We start from the raw sequence: 14,092 nt of genomic DNA on the forward strand, positions 1-14,092 counted from the left end.
CCTGGTAGACCTCGTTGGACCACGCCCCCCTCGCTACAAGATCTGATACTCATTCAAATGCAAAGATGTCAGCCAATCACAACAGTGGCCGTTTTTACTGAAGTCTCACAGCAGACACGCTCTTGAAACAGGGCATTCAGCCAGAGGGCAAACATCAGTATAGAAAAAAATGCCTTTTATTTCTAAATTATGACATTTTATGATGTAAAAATCATACTAACAATATAAGTTCACCTCAGGAAACATTATAAAATAATAGAAAAATGCCATGCCATGGGACCTTTAAGACTGGGTCTAGTAGTCACAAGAGCTATATTCAGTAATAAGATTTAGAGTCAAACCACATAAATGCATGTTTTTAGCATGTTTAGCATTTTTCTTTGAACATCTAGTTAAAAACTCTACTCTTATCTGCAAATTAAAATTCTAGTATGATTTTTGCTGTATCTGTTGGGTGAGCACAATAAAATCAGACTATAGCATCAACAGTCAAACAGCCAATAAAACTATAAAATAAATTAACAGATTTGTTGTAGCCTAGGCCTAATTTGTTATACCGTTTTTATGGAGAGACATGCATCTTTGCTTAGTTTGTAGCTACTAAGAGATTTCGATCATGTGCCACCATCCCATGTGACATATTATATGACACAATAGGGCACCGGGGCTAGTTGTCACAGTTTGTACTCCAGGCATTTTTTTTGTCTATTTCTGTACAGGCACATGCCATAAAATATTGACCAAAAACAATTTCAACCGTTATTGTCCAGGAATTGTTTTACTGAACATGTTTTATGGGATAATTACAACTTTTAAAACACTTAACAAATTGCCTCAGTAAAGATGTGCCAACTTACACCAACCTGATCATTAAAACGACTCTTGTCCTTAGTTCGACCTTTTAGTTTAAATCTGATTACACTCCACATTCTCGTGCTTTATCGCTGCGTTAAAACAGAATGTCCCTCAAACAGTAGGTGGGCTGGACTAAAATTATAAGGGTCCACTCCCTACTACACCGTTACCCCCGCCCTCTTCTCCACTGAAGAACTCCACAGCCCTAGCCCAAACTCTGCCATTCTCCATAGCCCGGAGTTACAAGCACACTGAGGAAAAGAAATAGTACGAAAGTGAGAGGAAGAGAGAGAAAAGTAACGAACAAAACAAGAAAAATCATAAAGAGAGACTTCAAGCATCGAGAAAAAAAAAAACGAGAGTCCACGAATACGTCAAAGTTTAGTTTGGAAAGCGTGGTGGAAAACTTCTGGGCTGTGGCAGAAAGCTGTGGACCGCGGAGGATGCCAGAGCAAAGGTGCTGAAGGTTCCAGGTACGTTTGTGTATCTTTTGAGGTGAATTAGTTATGCAGTTCTGGTGTGCGACGCTCACGTTGCATAAAGTAGTTTTCCAGATACGTCTCTGAACTTATTAATTATGTTGAATAACGGTATATATTTGCTTATTTGGTTCTAAGAAAGTCTATTATATGTCATAAAATCTCAAACTTATCATCCGTATTGTTGAACATGAAGAGGGTGGGTGGGTGTGTATCTGCTCAATTGTCATCTGTTGCGCACGTTTTATTCCCAACAATACTAAAGTTTGCCACTGTTCAGAATTCAGCGTTTAGTTTGTTAAACCGACCTGCTAAATCACTCAGGACAAAAAAGGATTTATAATTAAGGCAAATATTCTGGGTTTTTGCATGTCATGCAAACGATACACCCAAGTTAAGAGAGTGCAACGTGGATAGCTTGTCTCTGACTTTGGTTGCACGACTTTGCCCACACTGAAAAAAATAAAAAAAACTTTTAGTAGATAAAAGAAAGCTCTCTATTCTATATTATTTTTTTCCGCCCACAGAAATACATGCGTATACAGTGACTTAAAGTTGTTACACACTTCCATAGATTAAAAAAAAAAAAAAAAAAAATTCTTGAAATGATTATTATTCTGCCATACCAAATCTGGTCATAGCTCAAGATTTTTGGTCAACGTCAGCACATATTCTTCACTGTGGGTGAATTGTTTTCTCATATTTTTCTGCTTATTTATTATATATATTTTTGAGATAGAGTTTTGAACATTCTTATTATCCTTAAAAAAATTAAATGTGAATGTTTAAAATGCAGTTTGGAAATTCTGTCCTATTTTGCCTTGATTTTCTTAACCTGGAGCCCTGGCCAGGGTGTGGGCAGTGAATAAGAGGGGGTGAAGGGAGGAGGGGGTAATGGAATGTAGTGGTTTGGAAAGACTTACTAATTGAAACCAGGTTTGAAGCACAGAGGGGGGAACTAAGGCTTGCTATGGAGGAGAAAGAATAAGGTGTTTTATTCACGCCCGACTGCTGCATGGCTTTAGTTATGGAGCCGTTTTGCTGTAGGACCACTTTTTATATAGCAAAATAAGAGCATGAAAGGAATAGATAAAGAGAGCAAGTCGGACATTTAAGGGGAGTGTTGCGGATAAGTGCTGTGAGTTTGGAGATGTCTATGGAGTGTTGACATCTAAAAAGCTGTCTTGCAGTTTATCTGATTTGTGATATCTTTTAAAAATGTTCACAAGGAGATTTTTCACATTTGGAGCCCATCCCCCTTCTCCTGCCACACCCAAAGTTTTCTTCGGTTTTGTCAGAACAGATGACTCCATAGCAGACTAAAGCAGTCAGACAGTAATATGGTACTATATTAAAGCTGTATTAAAGTAACTGTATAGAAATTGTTTTAATTTTAGTCTTTTTTTTAATATAAACTTGAAAAATGTTTTGTCTTTGGAGCTCGGTGTTAAGTTTTTTTGTGTGTGGGTGCCTCAATTTCAGCAATCTCTTTCAACCTTGGTTGTATTTGAAGGTTAGAAAGTGTTTGGCTTAAAACAGAACAGTGAATATCTTTCTTATCTTGATTGGTTCTGGATTTGAATGCTGAGTAGAAACAATGTTTGGGGGCCTGTGTCTTTATCTGATGCGTTATTGTCCTGGAGGTTTACAGTGGAGGCACAACTTTCTCCTCCTCAGTGTTGATAGGTCAGATAAGGGTGTGCTTCATAGGACCTTCTATTCCAGTGTGAAAACGGAAAGAGTCTGGACTTGTGCACACTTCCTTTGTCGTTTACTTGTCAAGGACTTGTGATGGGAACGCCAAGGGAGGAGTGGTGGGTTTTTTCATTCTCTATTTGTTTGTTTTCTCACATTTTGAATCTTCATTTATTTATTTATTTATTTTCAAAAGGGTACAGAATGAAAGGAGTCAACTGTGAATTTGGGATGATTATCCATCACAGATAAGTTGTCAGCCCACTTGCTTTCTTAGATACCTTGCAGGCTGTAGGAATCATTTAAAGAAATATGAAGTCGGAAGACTTTGTTGCATTATCTTGGTACACATTTTCCTGTTCAGACAGACCCTGGAGTTATCATCATTTCATAGTTGAGAAATACTGGCTTGTAGCCAAAACAAAGTTGGACAATACACCATGGCTTTGCCAATATGGTTCTGAGTCAGAGTCAGGCATTCATATTTCATCATTTTCCACATTGACAGAGTTGTTGTAACACATAGTCTTGCGCACATATGCCTAAATTTACATAGTTGCTTTTTAGCCCTTATCTAGTTTTTTGTGTTAAGAGATTTGTCTTCTCATATATGTACGGTACACATTTATTATTAATATTATAATTTTTGCCACCTCCAATTGATCCCATTTGCTGCCTTATGATTTTTTAAATACTTTTTTTTATAGTATTATGTTCTGTGAATTAACACAATGTTGAAATTAACATTATATGTATTTAATATATAGACATTTTGTATTATTCTTGTCCTTTTGGACATCACATCATTATTTTTCTTCTTATCATTATTTTTCATGTGCCAACGGCATATGATAGACTGTAGTTCCATTGTACTTCTGCAATCCAGTTGGATTGCTAGATTACATTTGCTGTTGTGCTTGAAATAGAAGATACAGACTGCATTTGATTAAGTTTTAGGATCGCATGACAGTAGGATGGTTAGTTTGTTTATAGTTTATAAGCATCAATTTCCAAGGCTGTCCATTTTGGTCTGGCATTAATGCTTCAATTATGTGTGAGTCGTCTTGTTTTCAGAAACAGATACGTTTAGAAATCACAAACCGTAATGTACTGGGGCAACAAGTAAATAGGTTATATTGTAGCCAAGGTGAAATCCATACATTGCATGCACTAACTTGCATGACATGTAGCGATTATTTCTTAGTAGCCACACCTGTCATAGCTGAATGATATAATATTGATTTTGGTTTCTGCATTTTAATTGGACAAGTACAGATTAGTGCAATTAGTGAATGTGTGTTTACTGCTAACTAGTACCTACAGTATATAGTTAAAATGTACTGTTTATATCAGGATTTGATTACAATATGCTTCAAGTATGTTTCAAGTAAATGTAAAATTACCAAATAATATTCCATATCAATGAATAATAGCAAAGATGTGCAACACAGTGACACTACTTATATTTTCTCGGCTCCCTGTGACTGACATGAGCTGTGAGCTGCATGTGACGATACTTGCATTGTTTCAAAGTTGCGTGCTTATTTGGAAAAAAGTTATTTAAATTACACACCGAGGGTATATTTTAATCATTCTAATGCATTCAAATGTATTCTCTTAGTTGTGCATTTATTGACGTAGACTAAACGTTTCACTACAGCTCGAACTACATCACACCATTTCAGTAATGTAGGTATGCATCAACTTGTTTACAACAGCACAAGGAGACTGCAGAGGTTAGATCATTCTAGGCGCAGTTTACTTGAGTTTATTTCTAGTTGAATTGTAGATAAGCAAAGAGTTAGGAACTGAGTTATTTGGGCGTTTCAGACCACATGCCTTTTCACTTCTACAAAACACTTGGCAGTGCTGTTTCAGACCTAACTATAAAACCATCTGATTGCGATTGAAATACAACGCACCCTGAGCTGGTAAGCTAACCACCTTGCCATCAGTCATCACCATGTATTTGATTGCTGACTCATATCCTTTGACTCAATTTGAAAAGCCCTGTTAACCGGATAAACAAACAAAGTCAGGATAGACAAAAAAAGTGACTCTATGTGAATATTGACAGCCTTTATTATGTACCGGTAAAGGTTTCTCTAACGTTTCTGTAATCAACATATATTTAGTGTAATTCACTGCACATTTTTAATGTTTTTTTTTTTTTGGTTGTTGCCATTTTTGATCCCTATTTGTTCCTCTAAATAGTTGATATTTCAACAATAAGACTGAAAGCGTATGTCTTTGCACGAGCGTTTGGTCACTTTGTGGGTTTGAATTGAGTCCATGTGGAAGTAAAAGTGGAACTTTTAACCAAATTGTAGTTATCCCTTTTTATGTATGAGCTCTTGCTTTATGTCAGAGTTGCCTGTCTCTTGCAAGGAAAATGAATGATGAGTATTTAATGGAGAAATATGACTTGCACTTGTCACAATAAAAAGTATCCTATAATTTGCTTTGGAAAAACGTGTCTGCTAAACGGCAAGTAACCAAGCGTCTCCTGTAAGCAAAGCCAGAGGCCACAATTTATGTTATTGCATTGTGCAATGGCTGACTGTATGTGCGTGTATCTCTTATTAAACATTACAGCATTCTAATGGAAAAAGTGTGGCATTAAACACTTGCAGTGGCTTTTCTATAATTAGTGGTCTGGTTGTTTGCCCCACAATTCTATCACTTATCTAACCCTCACCATTGCTGAACCTTTACAAATGTCAGCTATTGCACAACTATAAATCTTAATTTACATTGGTGCACCAAGACATTTTCAACCACGCAAACAATATTTTTTTACGACTTATTTTGCCGTGCATTAATCCGTGTCATGAGGGGCTTCTGTTAGTCTTTATAAATTTGGAAATCGTCTGGCTTCCTTCCTTTAATGAAATAAGAAAAGGATCAAGTTTCCTTGCTTCATCGGTTGTTAGTAAGTGGAAACTTTGAAAGAGTACCCTGTTTTTGTACCCAGCTCAGACCCACTGGGTGAGTTAAGTGGTTGGGTAGAGAGTAGGACATTGCTTTGGAGTTAGTCACTGCAGGAGAGGCTGGGCGCTCTTCCAGTTGGCCTGACGGCTCTATCAAGGAATGTGTGTGACTGGAGGCCTGGGTGGGGTTCGCAGCTCTCTGTGCGCTATGTGCGGCCTGAGAGATGGTGTGCATGTAGTTTCTCTCTTACTGTGCGAAGGGCGTGTCCCCAGCTTTGGATTTGCAGCGCTTGCCGCCTGTGTTGTGCCATAAAGTCTGCTCTTTTTAGATTTGCACAGTTGTTGGAAGCATTGCGGTGTCATCTGACACATCTTAGACCTGTGATTATGGTGGCGTTTTGTTCTAGAACCAGTCTTTCTCATGCACGACAATACAAACTATATGTAAGGATATTTAATCTGTTAAATTGAGTGGTTGAAAAGCTTGAACTCTTTTGTGAATTCAATATGGTCAAAACTTTGTTAGTAAGAAATGTTAGTGAGTTTGTTTGTAACCAGCGTTTTTTTCCGGCTAGCTCCACCTTTAGCGAGGTGACAGCAAACTTGATACAACTAAGTGCAGGGCTTGTAGATGTCACCCGTTTGAGTGTGCACAGCTGCTCTGCCAAATGTTGTTCTTTGCAAACAGTGTGACAGCCCCGTCCAGACTGGCCTTTATCACAGCGAGCCTATGACTATTTCAGTCACAGCTCAGAAATAACCGTCGGTTAATGAAACAACAGGGTAGCGATAGGTTCTAGCAATGGTTTCCAAATAATAGGTTGGAGCTGGCAAAAGAAAGAGGGATGTGTTTTCGTTACTACTAATTCAACCCCTTCAGAGAAGCAGCTCATTTTCAAGACGTATTGTGCTTTTGTATATGTTTAGCGCAAAGGTTTTTCCATTCTTTTTTTGAACGGGACAGAGAGGTGCTTTGATTATAAGTTTGGGTAAATATACTATTTTCTTGGGGTAGCTTTAAATGAACACTTTTGCTGGTAAGAGTTGTTTTCTAGCGGAGTCAATAACATTGGAATAGTACTGGGGAGAATTTATGGGCAGGTCCCCGCAAGCATGTACCTGTCTGGGCTAATTCCAGCATTTGTTTGCCATGCTAGTGTTGAAAGTCTTTTCATGCTTTTCTGCTCTAGGGGAAACCTCTTCAAGTGACCACATCTGTGATCCGACTTTAAGGCTTTAAAAAAAATGATAATAGTACCACTGAAACCACATTTTAATTGAACTCTTTCATAGTGTTCACAGAAACACACATGCATCTTATCTTGTCATGCTTCATTGCTTTAAAGGCCCGAAAGACACGTTTAAGTAAAGGAAACACATTCCCAACATTTCTTTAGCTTAAACTGAAAGGCTTATAAACAGATACCTCTTTGTCCTCAGCCTCCTCCATGCAGAAATTATCAAAAGGGAACGATAAATTGGACTGGAAGCCACGGGACTGCTTCAAAGGCCATGAAGGACAATGCAACACTTTAACGATTTAAATGGTCTATATAAGTGGTGATGGCACTTGCATACACAACCTCAGTAGTTTCTGTCTTTGATAATACCTCTCTGAGTTGAGGGAGAATTTTATTTGTCGTTTTGTAAGAAGTCACTTGACTTCGCTTTGACAAAAGCCTTACATGACATTTAAACAATTGACACTTATCAGTTTTGGTTAACTAGGGAGTTAAATTATTTAAACAAATACTGAGAGGAGCAAATATTGAAGTATTTGACAGAGAGGAGTTGTTTCCCACATCAATTGGCCGTCGAAACCTTTTCATTAAATGAAAAAGAAAAAGGACTGATCCACCTCCCCCTTTTTTCATGTGTAAGATAAGAGTGGATGATGACGTTTGATAATTTGGTTTCTGTGAAATTAAATGAGTGAAATGAATGCGTACTCCAGTGTCTTCGGCCATACCATGTGACTTGCTTGACTTGCTTCCTTCACATGGTGTTTGCTTTCCTGTGAGAAACTTGCATGAACTCTAATTTTGCTCGTGGCAAGTGACAGTTTCATGGCATTGGCATGGTTACGATGAATGGCTTGCTGCATCTCGCATGGTTTTAGTTTACAGTCATCTTGAATTTCTTCCTGACATCAGACGTTGCAAACAAAGGTGACGGTGTGAGAATTTAACTCGTATATTCATTTTTAATTTTAGACAACTGAAATTGTCATTTTAATTAATTATACACAGTCAAATCTGAGAATGTCATGCAATTTCACTCTTTCTGTAGCTGCTCAAACAGATTCCCAGTATTCAGAGCACAGGGTGGATTTGCAGCCATGTGAGGATGAGTTTATTTTCAGGGAGTGATGTTGGTAATTGTATTTAACAATAGCTACTTAGCAAACTTGAAACACAAAGCTAATTGTGTGTTTCTGCCTAGTTGGCAAAGACTAGTCAGACAATTATTTAACAGAAACATCCAGAGGAAATGTTTAAGCTTGTGCAGACACGTATAAGCTCCTGTCTCTTTGGTACTTGCAAAAGAAAACGCCCTGTGATGTGTGCTCATATTGTAACTGTTTCAGTCGCTGTCGCCCTCTTAGGGCAAACCAAAGTATAAAACCAACTAGGGTGGGGCTGCATTTTTTAAGGAAAAGGGAAATAAAGTCGTCCTGATTCACTAGCTTAAGGTCTCGAAAACCATGCAAACAAAACTATTCATATTAAGAGCTTTTCACTTTAAAAGAGAACAGAGTGGTGCTTGAGTTTTATTCCTTTTCCACTGAATGCGTGTTTTTTAATTGACCATTTTATATTGGTTTTGTCATCTGACGGTTTGGAAATATTGACTTGGAAATATTACATCTAATTTACCACTGATTTCATTCACAATATATAGGAACGCGGGAGAGAGTTTGAGCATTAGCCTTGGCAATTCAGTAGGTTCCCTCATCCTCCCGGAGTTAAAGTCAATTTTGCCAATTTTTTTTTAATCTATTTGTGTGGTAACAATGGTAACGTTAGATTAAATTACAGTGCATTCAAACCTGTTAAACCTATCTAACATGATTGATATGAAATTATAGTAGGTACATTCGAAATTAGTTAATAACTAAAGCAATGCAACTTTTTTGACCTTTTAGAAAGATTTCCACTTATTTTAATGTTAATCATAAATTCCACCTTGAGGGTTGCACAACCCTACCTACTGTGACAAGTCAATATTGAGAAGTGACACTCCTCATGCACATTTGTCTTCTCTCAATATAGTCAGACAAGCTGTTAAGAGCTGCTCTTTCCCCTTGCCCATGTCTAGCTGGTCAAGACACTGGTTTCTTCAATGCTGCAAAGATACTTGCTTGAAACAACGTATTTAATTATATCTTAATTAATGGAAGAAAAAAGCTGTCAATATCCATGTTCATTTGTTCAGATGCCTTTAGTGTGAATGCTCCTAGTGAAATCAGACCCCCTCAGGAGGTACTCTGAGTTTAAAGTGTGGTTGGCGTATAACTGGTATAAAACATCAGCTATAAGTCCAACCATAAGCTTCTGCTAATCAGTTGCTTTGACAGTGGACTGAATGAAAGCATAGGCCTTTCAGCAAGAACTACTGGGTGTATGTTATGTCACCTAATTACTGTAAGATTCATAGGCCAAGCTGTTTCTTTTCAGATCTTAGATTTTTAAACCCTTAAAATCTAGGTGTTTCCTTTTTGCTTTTGTTTCAATGTCTTGCACGCTATGTTCACGTATGTTGCTCTTTGTTGCTATACCTCAAAGCTTGGTCTGCTTAAAAGGTCCTCATTACAACTCAATAGTTCACAAAGATTTTATATTTCATTGCTGAAAGCTTATAGTTGCACAAAAGGTATTATGAAGTATCTGTTTACATGGATCATAACAGATCATATGATTTTGGATAAGAGCCATATACTTTAAGCAGATACCCTCCAAATAATGCTCTGGTAGTGTCATGGTTTATACTCTTGTGAAAGCTAAAGGATGTCTCGCACATGGTTGTGTGAGATGTGCCTGCTGGGGCACAATTCATGTATTAGACACTGGTTTAGTGACATGTTATATGTGCCGCTGTTGCCTCTGATTGGTTCACATTTCAGTCATGGATGTGCAGCTGTGCCTTTTTTCCCATTCACAGAGTTTGCTCCTCCAGAGATGCATTATGAGGAATCTGTAAGAGCTGTGAAGAGAATTGCTGCACAAATAGCACTGTAGATCATCATATAGTTTTTTAAAAAGGGTAAAGGAAAAGGAACTTGTATGCTTTAGTGGTACAAGATTGTTGAGTGCAGGGTGTGGCATCATGCTAAGAGGCGGAGAGTATAACAGGCTGGGAGTGAAATAAGTTTAGCAGTGCTTGCTAGGGAGTTCTTGAGTACACAGCACTGTAGGTTTTCCCCTTCTCCTTTCATAAATACTGGCTTTAGCCAACAATAATAAGGATTTTCTTTTTTTTCTGGCTTGGGTTTCACAGCTTCCATGTCTCATGTTTTGCATTTCTCACTGAAATTGCACTGAAATTATATGCAGAGAGTTCTGATATCTATAAAATGTTAAATATCATTTATTATGCTGATGCATGTGTGAAATTAAATAAATTATTTTTTTTAGAATTTAACAGCCTGTGACAGTCATGTAAAACAAATAAAAGCCCTGTAATTTTTCATTGCATGGCTCAGTGTTGTTGTTTTTCTTTTTAGTGCTGTTTATAATGTTAAGGCTGTCTATCCCCTTAATATTTGCACACCTCTAATAGTCCTTTAGCATAAGTAGAATATTTTGTGTACAACTCAAATGGGTCGCAAATGTTTTGTGGTCTGTCCCGTGGTATCAAGGGAAGCCAGATTGACTATCTCAAAGGATCTTCCCTGTCCTGTCCTTTCTGGAGAAGAACAGTCAACATGGGCTCAAAACCAGACCTCTTTCTCCCCAATAGAAAGCATATTTAGTGGGAGGCAGTGTTATTTATAATTTAGGGGGGAGGGAATGTTCTCATTCTAGAAAGTAAACAGAATTTCTCTGTCCATTATAATGAATCTTTTTTTTTTTTTTTTCCAGAAGAGAGACTGTACATTTTAAAAGCATATATCTTCTAAAGGTGAATTGCCAACTTTTAGAATTACTTGCATATAGATGAACTCAAAACTAATACAGACAGACTAAAAGCAACAACAACTGAACTACTAATTTTTATTTATTTATTGAATAACCATAAACCTTAGCAGTTCCTTGACCATTGCTGAAAGTCTAAATAGATTTATAATTATATCATTAACTTTATCTAGCATTGCTTGGTTTCAGGAATAGTTGAGAGTGGCACATTGGCCATTAATATTTTTCAGCATTGTATTCACATATTTTATTTTGAGTGTGTACATTCCTTCAGTAATCCACTAAGGTCAGGGTCAGGCTTTTTTCAGAAGTGGGTGTACTTACTATTTTCAAGGGAGCATTCCGATTACTTGAATAACTCTCATATATGATCCCACCAAATTCATGATCTCATGAGACAAAGCGTCTTTCCATTTCAGTCTACTGATGTGACTTTAGTTGTGCCTGGTTTTTGGTACAACAATAATACATGCTGCTAATGGTGACGCACTTTTATTTATTTTTGTAGCATGCGTCCAGTTTCTCATTATTTCCTCAGAAGCTGGATCTAATTAGATATTTTTTATAGCTGTTATTTTATTTAATTTAATATTTATATTTTGTCATTGCTATTACATGGTTATTCTGAGATCATACAAGAAAATAACACTTCAAACCTGGGCACCGTGGCACTGAATAAATGTTTTTTTTAATTGTCATTGGCAAGTGTTTTCATAATTAAAATAAACTAGAACTTTATTTGCCAATGTTTAGTGAAATATTCAAGTAGGTGTTTTCATATCCAAGAGGTCCTGTGTAATTGTAGGGTGGATGATTATGAGGGGGTGATATCTCTGAAACAAAGAACTTGTTGTTTTGAAAGCTGGAATGGCAGGCCCACGTCAGCTAAATAACTCAATGTTAAGCAATGTTCATCAAGTAAAAACCTCCCAGCTCTGTAAGATACTGTTTGATATTCATTTTAAGGAGATCAGACGTTTTTTTTAGGTATGTTTTGAGCTGTACACTAAACTGAGCCTAATACATTTAGTGACTGCAATACAGCTATTGCTCTTGTTGTAAAGTGTGCAGTTTAGTGCTTTGTATCGATGCTGAAGAAATACATGGGATATACAGATAATCTGTTCAAAGTTGAAAAATGTGCTGAGTTCTCAAAGATAAATCATGCTTGTTTACTTCAATTTTTTGTTGTAGATCGTATTGCCATCTAGTGGTCACAGGTTGATCCTCATTTACAGTTGTTCAATTAAAATTAAATGTACGAACATAATGTATGAACATAATCTCATAAACCTATCTGTGGAAACGTAGCTTAAAATCAAGACACTTACTTCTTTTTTTTTTTTTTTTGTATTAAGGAAAGAACAAGTGCTGACACGGTCCACACAAGGGGACAGGTGAAGAAGGAACACATTTCGAGGTATACTGAATGAACATATACATGTTATAGCTATGTGATGTTTATAGCTCCATGTAATTTAAAGCATAACACTGCAAACATTGTCAATTACTGAAAATACATGTTATAGCTATGTGATGTTAATAGCTACATGTAATTTACAGCATAACACTGCAAACATTGTTAATTATTGAAAATACTAAGATTTGTATAATATTTTTAGATAATTACTTGTGCTCATTTATAACTCAATCAAAACTGCACATTAGGCAATATAAACCTAGTATATTTGGTATTATATTATAACAGTTCTACTCTGTTTTATTGTATATTGTGTAATGTTTTCTCATATTATTTTATTTTTAAAGATGGCTGACGAGCAGGACACAAGGGAAGTGCTTTACCCACAGTGGATGGGCCCTGATAAGCATGGGCTCACCATCGAACAAAAAGGTCAAGGAGAGATTTTTGTCAAAGAGGTGAAAGAAGAGTCCCCTGCTGCTCATACTGGGAACGTATATGAAGGTATGTAGTTAAAATAACCCTGCATGTTCTGATGTAATGTGTAAACATTTAGAAAACCTTATTTTCTAATATTTCAAGAAATTTTTGATTCTTAGAGCAACATTTGAGCAGCATTCCTTTTTTCTGGTGTTGGGCTATTGTCTATGAGCTAATGCTCTTGTAGTTTTTCTAAATATAATTTACATTATTTTAATTTGAACTTTCCATGTACTACCCTTTGTAACAGGTGACCAAATTGTGGGGGCCACCATTTACTTTGACAACATGAGCTCAGAAGAAACAGCTGAGCTACTGAAGACTCTAAACCGACATAAGGTTGGACTAAAATTACAAAACAAGACTGGAGACAGGTCACCTTGCCGCTCTCCAATGGGGACATTGTCTTGGGAAGGACGTGGAGGGTTAGGAGGCTCTAGTTCAGACATTCTCCTGGTAAGGTGACTTCAGTTGTTGGTCCATGTGTTACATGTGACCAGCACCATGACCATGTGAACCATACGTTTTATTAATTTTAAATATTGTTATTCAGCATTGGTACACATTGTATTAGAACCATGACCACATTACATCATGACTTTGCCTAAACATACACGCCACTTTCTAAAGCCAAATGACGTGTTATCTGTACGCATTTTGAGCTATCCGCGTGTATGTGCACGCCGAAACGAACCATCATCTCCGCGTATGTCTACGCTGTGTGATTCCGCGTGTATGTCTACGCCGTGTGATCCCGCGTGTATGTCTACGCAGTGTGATTCCGCGTGAACGTAAATGGATTTATAAACATACTAAATGATGTTTTTTTGAAAATGTAAAAATGCAGAATGTTTCTTGTGATGGGTAGGGGCAGTGTAGGGGGATAGAATTAAACGCCGTTGATAAACACGCTAAAAAGCGATTATGCGTCTTGATGGCACGCCTAAATGGCATACGAATTGGCGTGTCATACATACGCCATTTCATGAGATCAGTCTGATTAGAACAAACATTGTTAGCTACAGTGTGTCTACTGATTTTAGTAAGGTCAGTATTTCCATATTCAACTTGTTTAACTAATTACATTTTTGTATATTT

General features: G+C 37.0%; 1 protein-coding gene across 1 annotated transcript in view; it reads left to right on the top strand.

Annotated features, from left to right (window-relative positions):
* Window positions 1-1,036: 1,036 nt before the first annotated feature.
* The window catches only part of ahnak (AHNAK nucleoprotein), a 31,863-nt gene continuing 18,807 nt past the window's right edge, over window positions 1,037-14,092 (top strand). Inside the window, exons 1-4 of the mRNA XM_079839075.1 lie at window positions 1,037-1,328; window positions 12,453-12,514; window positions 12,862-13,018; window positions 13,245-13,450. Of these exons, the coding sequence (XP_079695201.1) occupies window positions 12,862-13,018; window positions 13,245-13,450 (363 nt within the window). The 5' untranslated portion in view covers window positions 1,037-1,328; window positions 12,453-12,514. The remainder of the gene's footprint in view (window positions 1,329-12,452; window positions 12,515-12,861; window positions 13,019-13,244; window positions 13,451-14,092) is intronic.

This window comes from Gobio gobio (assembly GCF_949357685.1).
Source record: "Gobio gobio genome assembly, chromosome: 16".
Taxonomy (NCBI): domain Eukaryota; kingdom Metazoa; phylum Chordata; class Actinopteri; order Cypriniformes; family Gobionidae; genus Gobio; species Gobio gobio.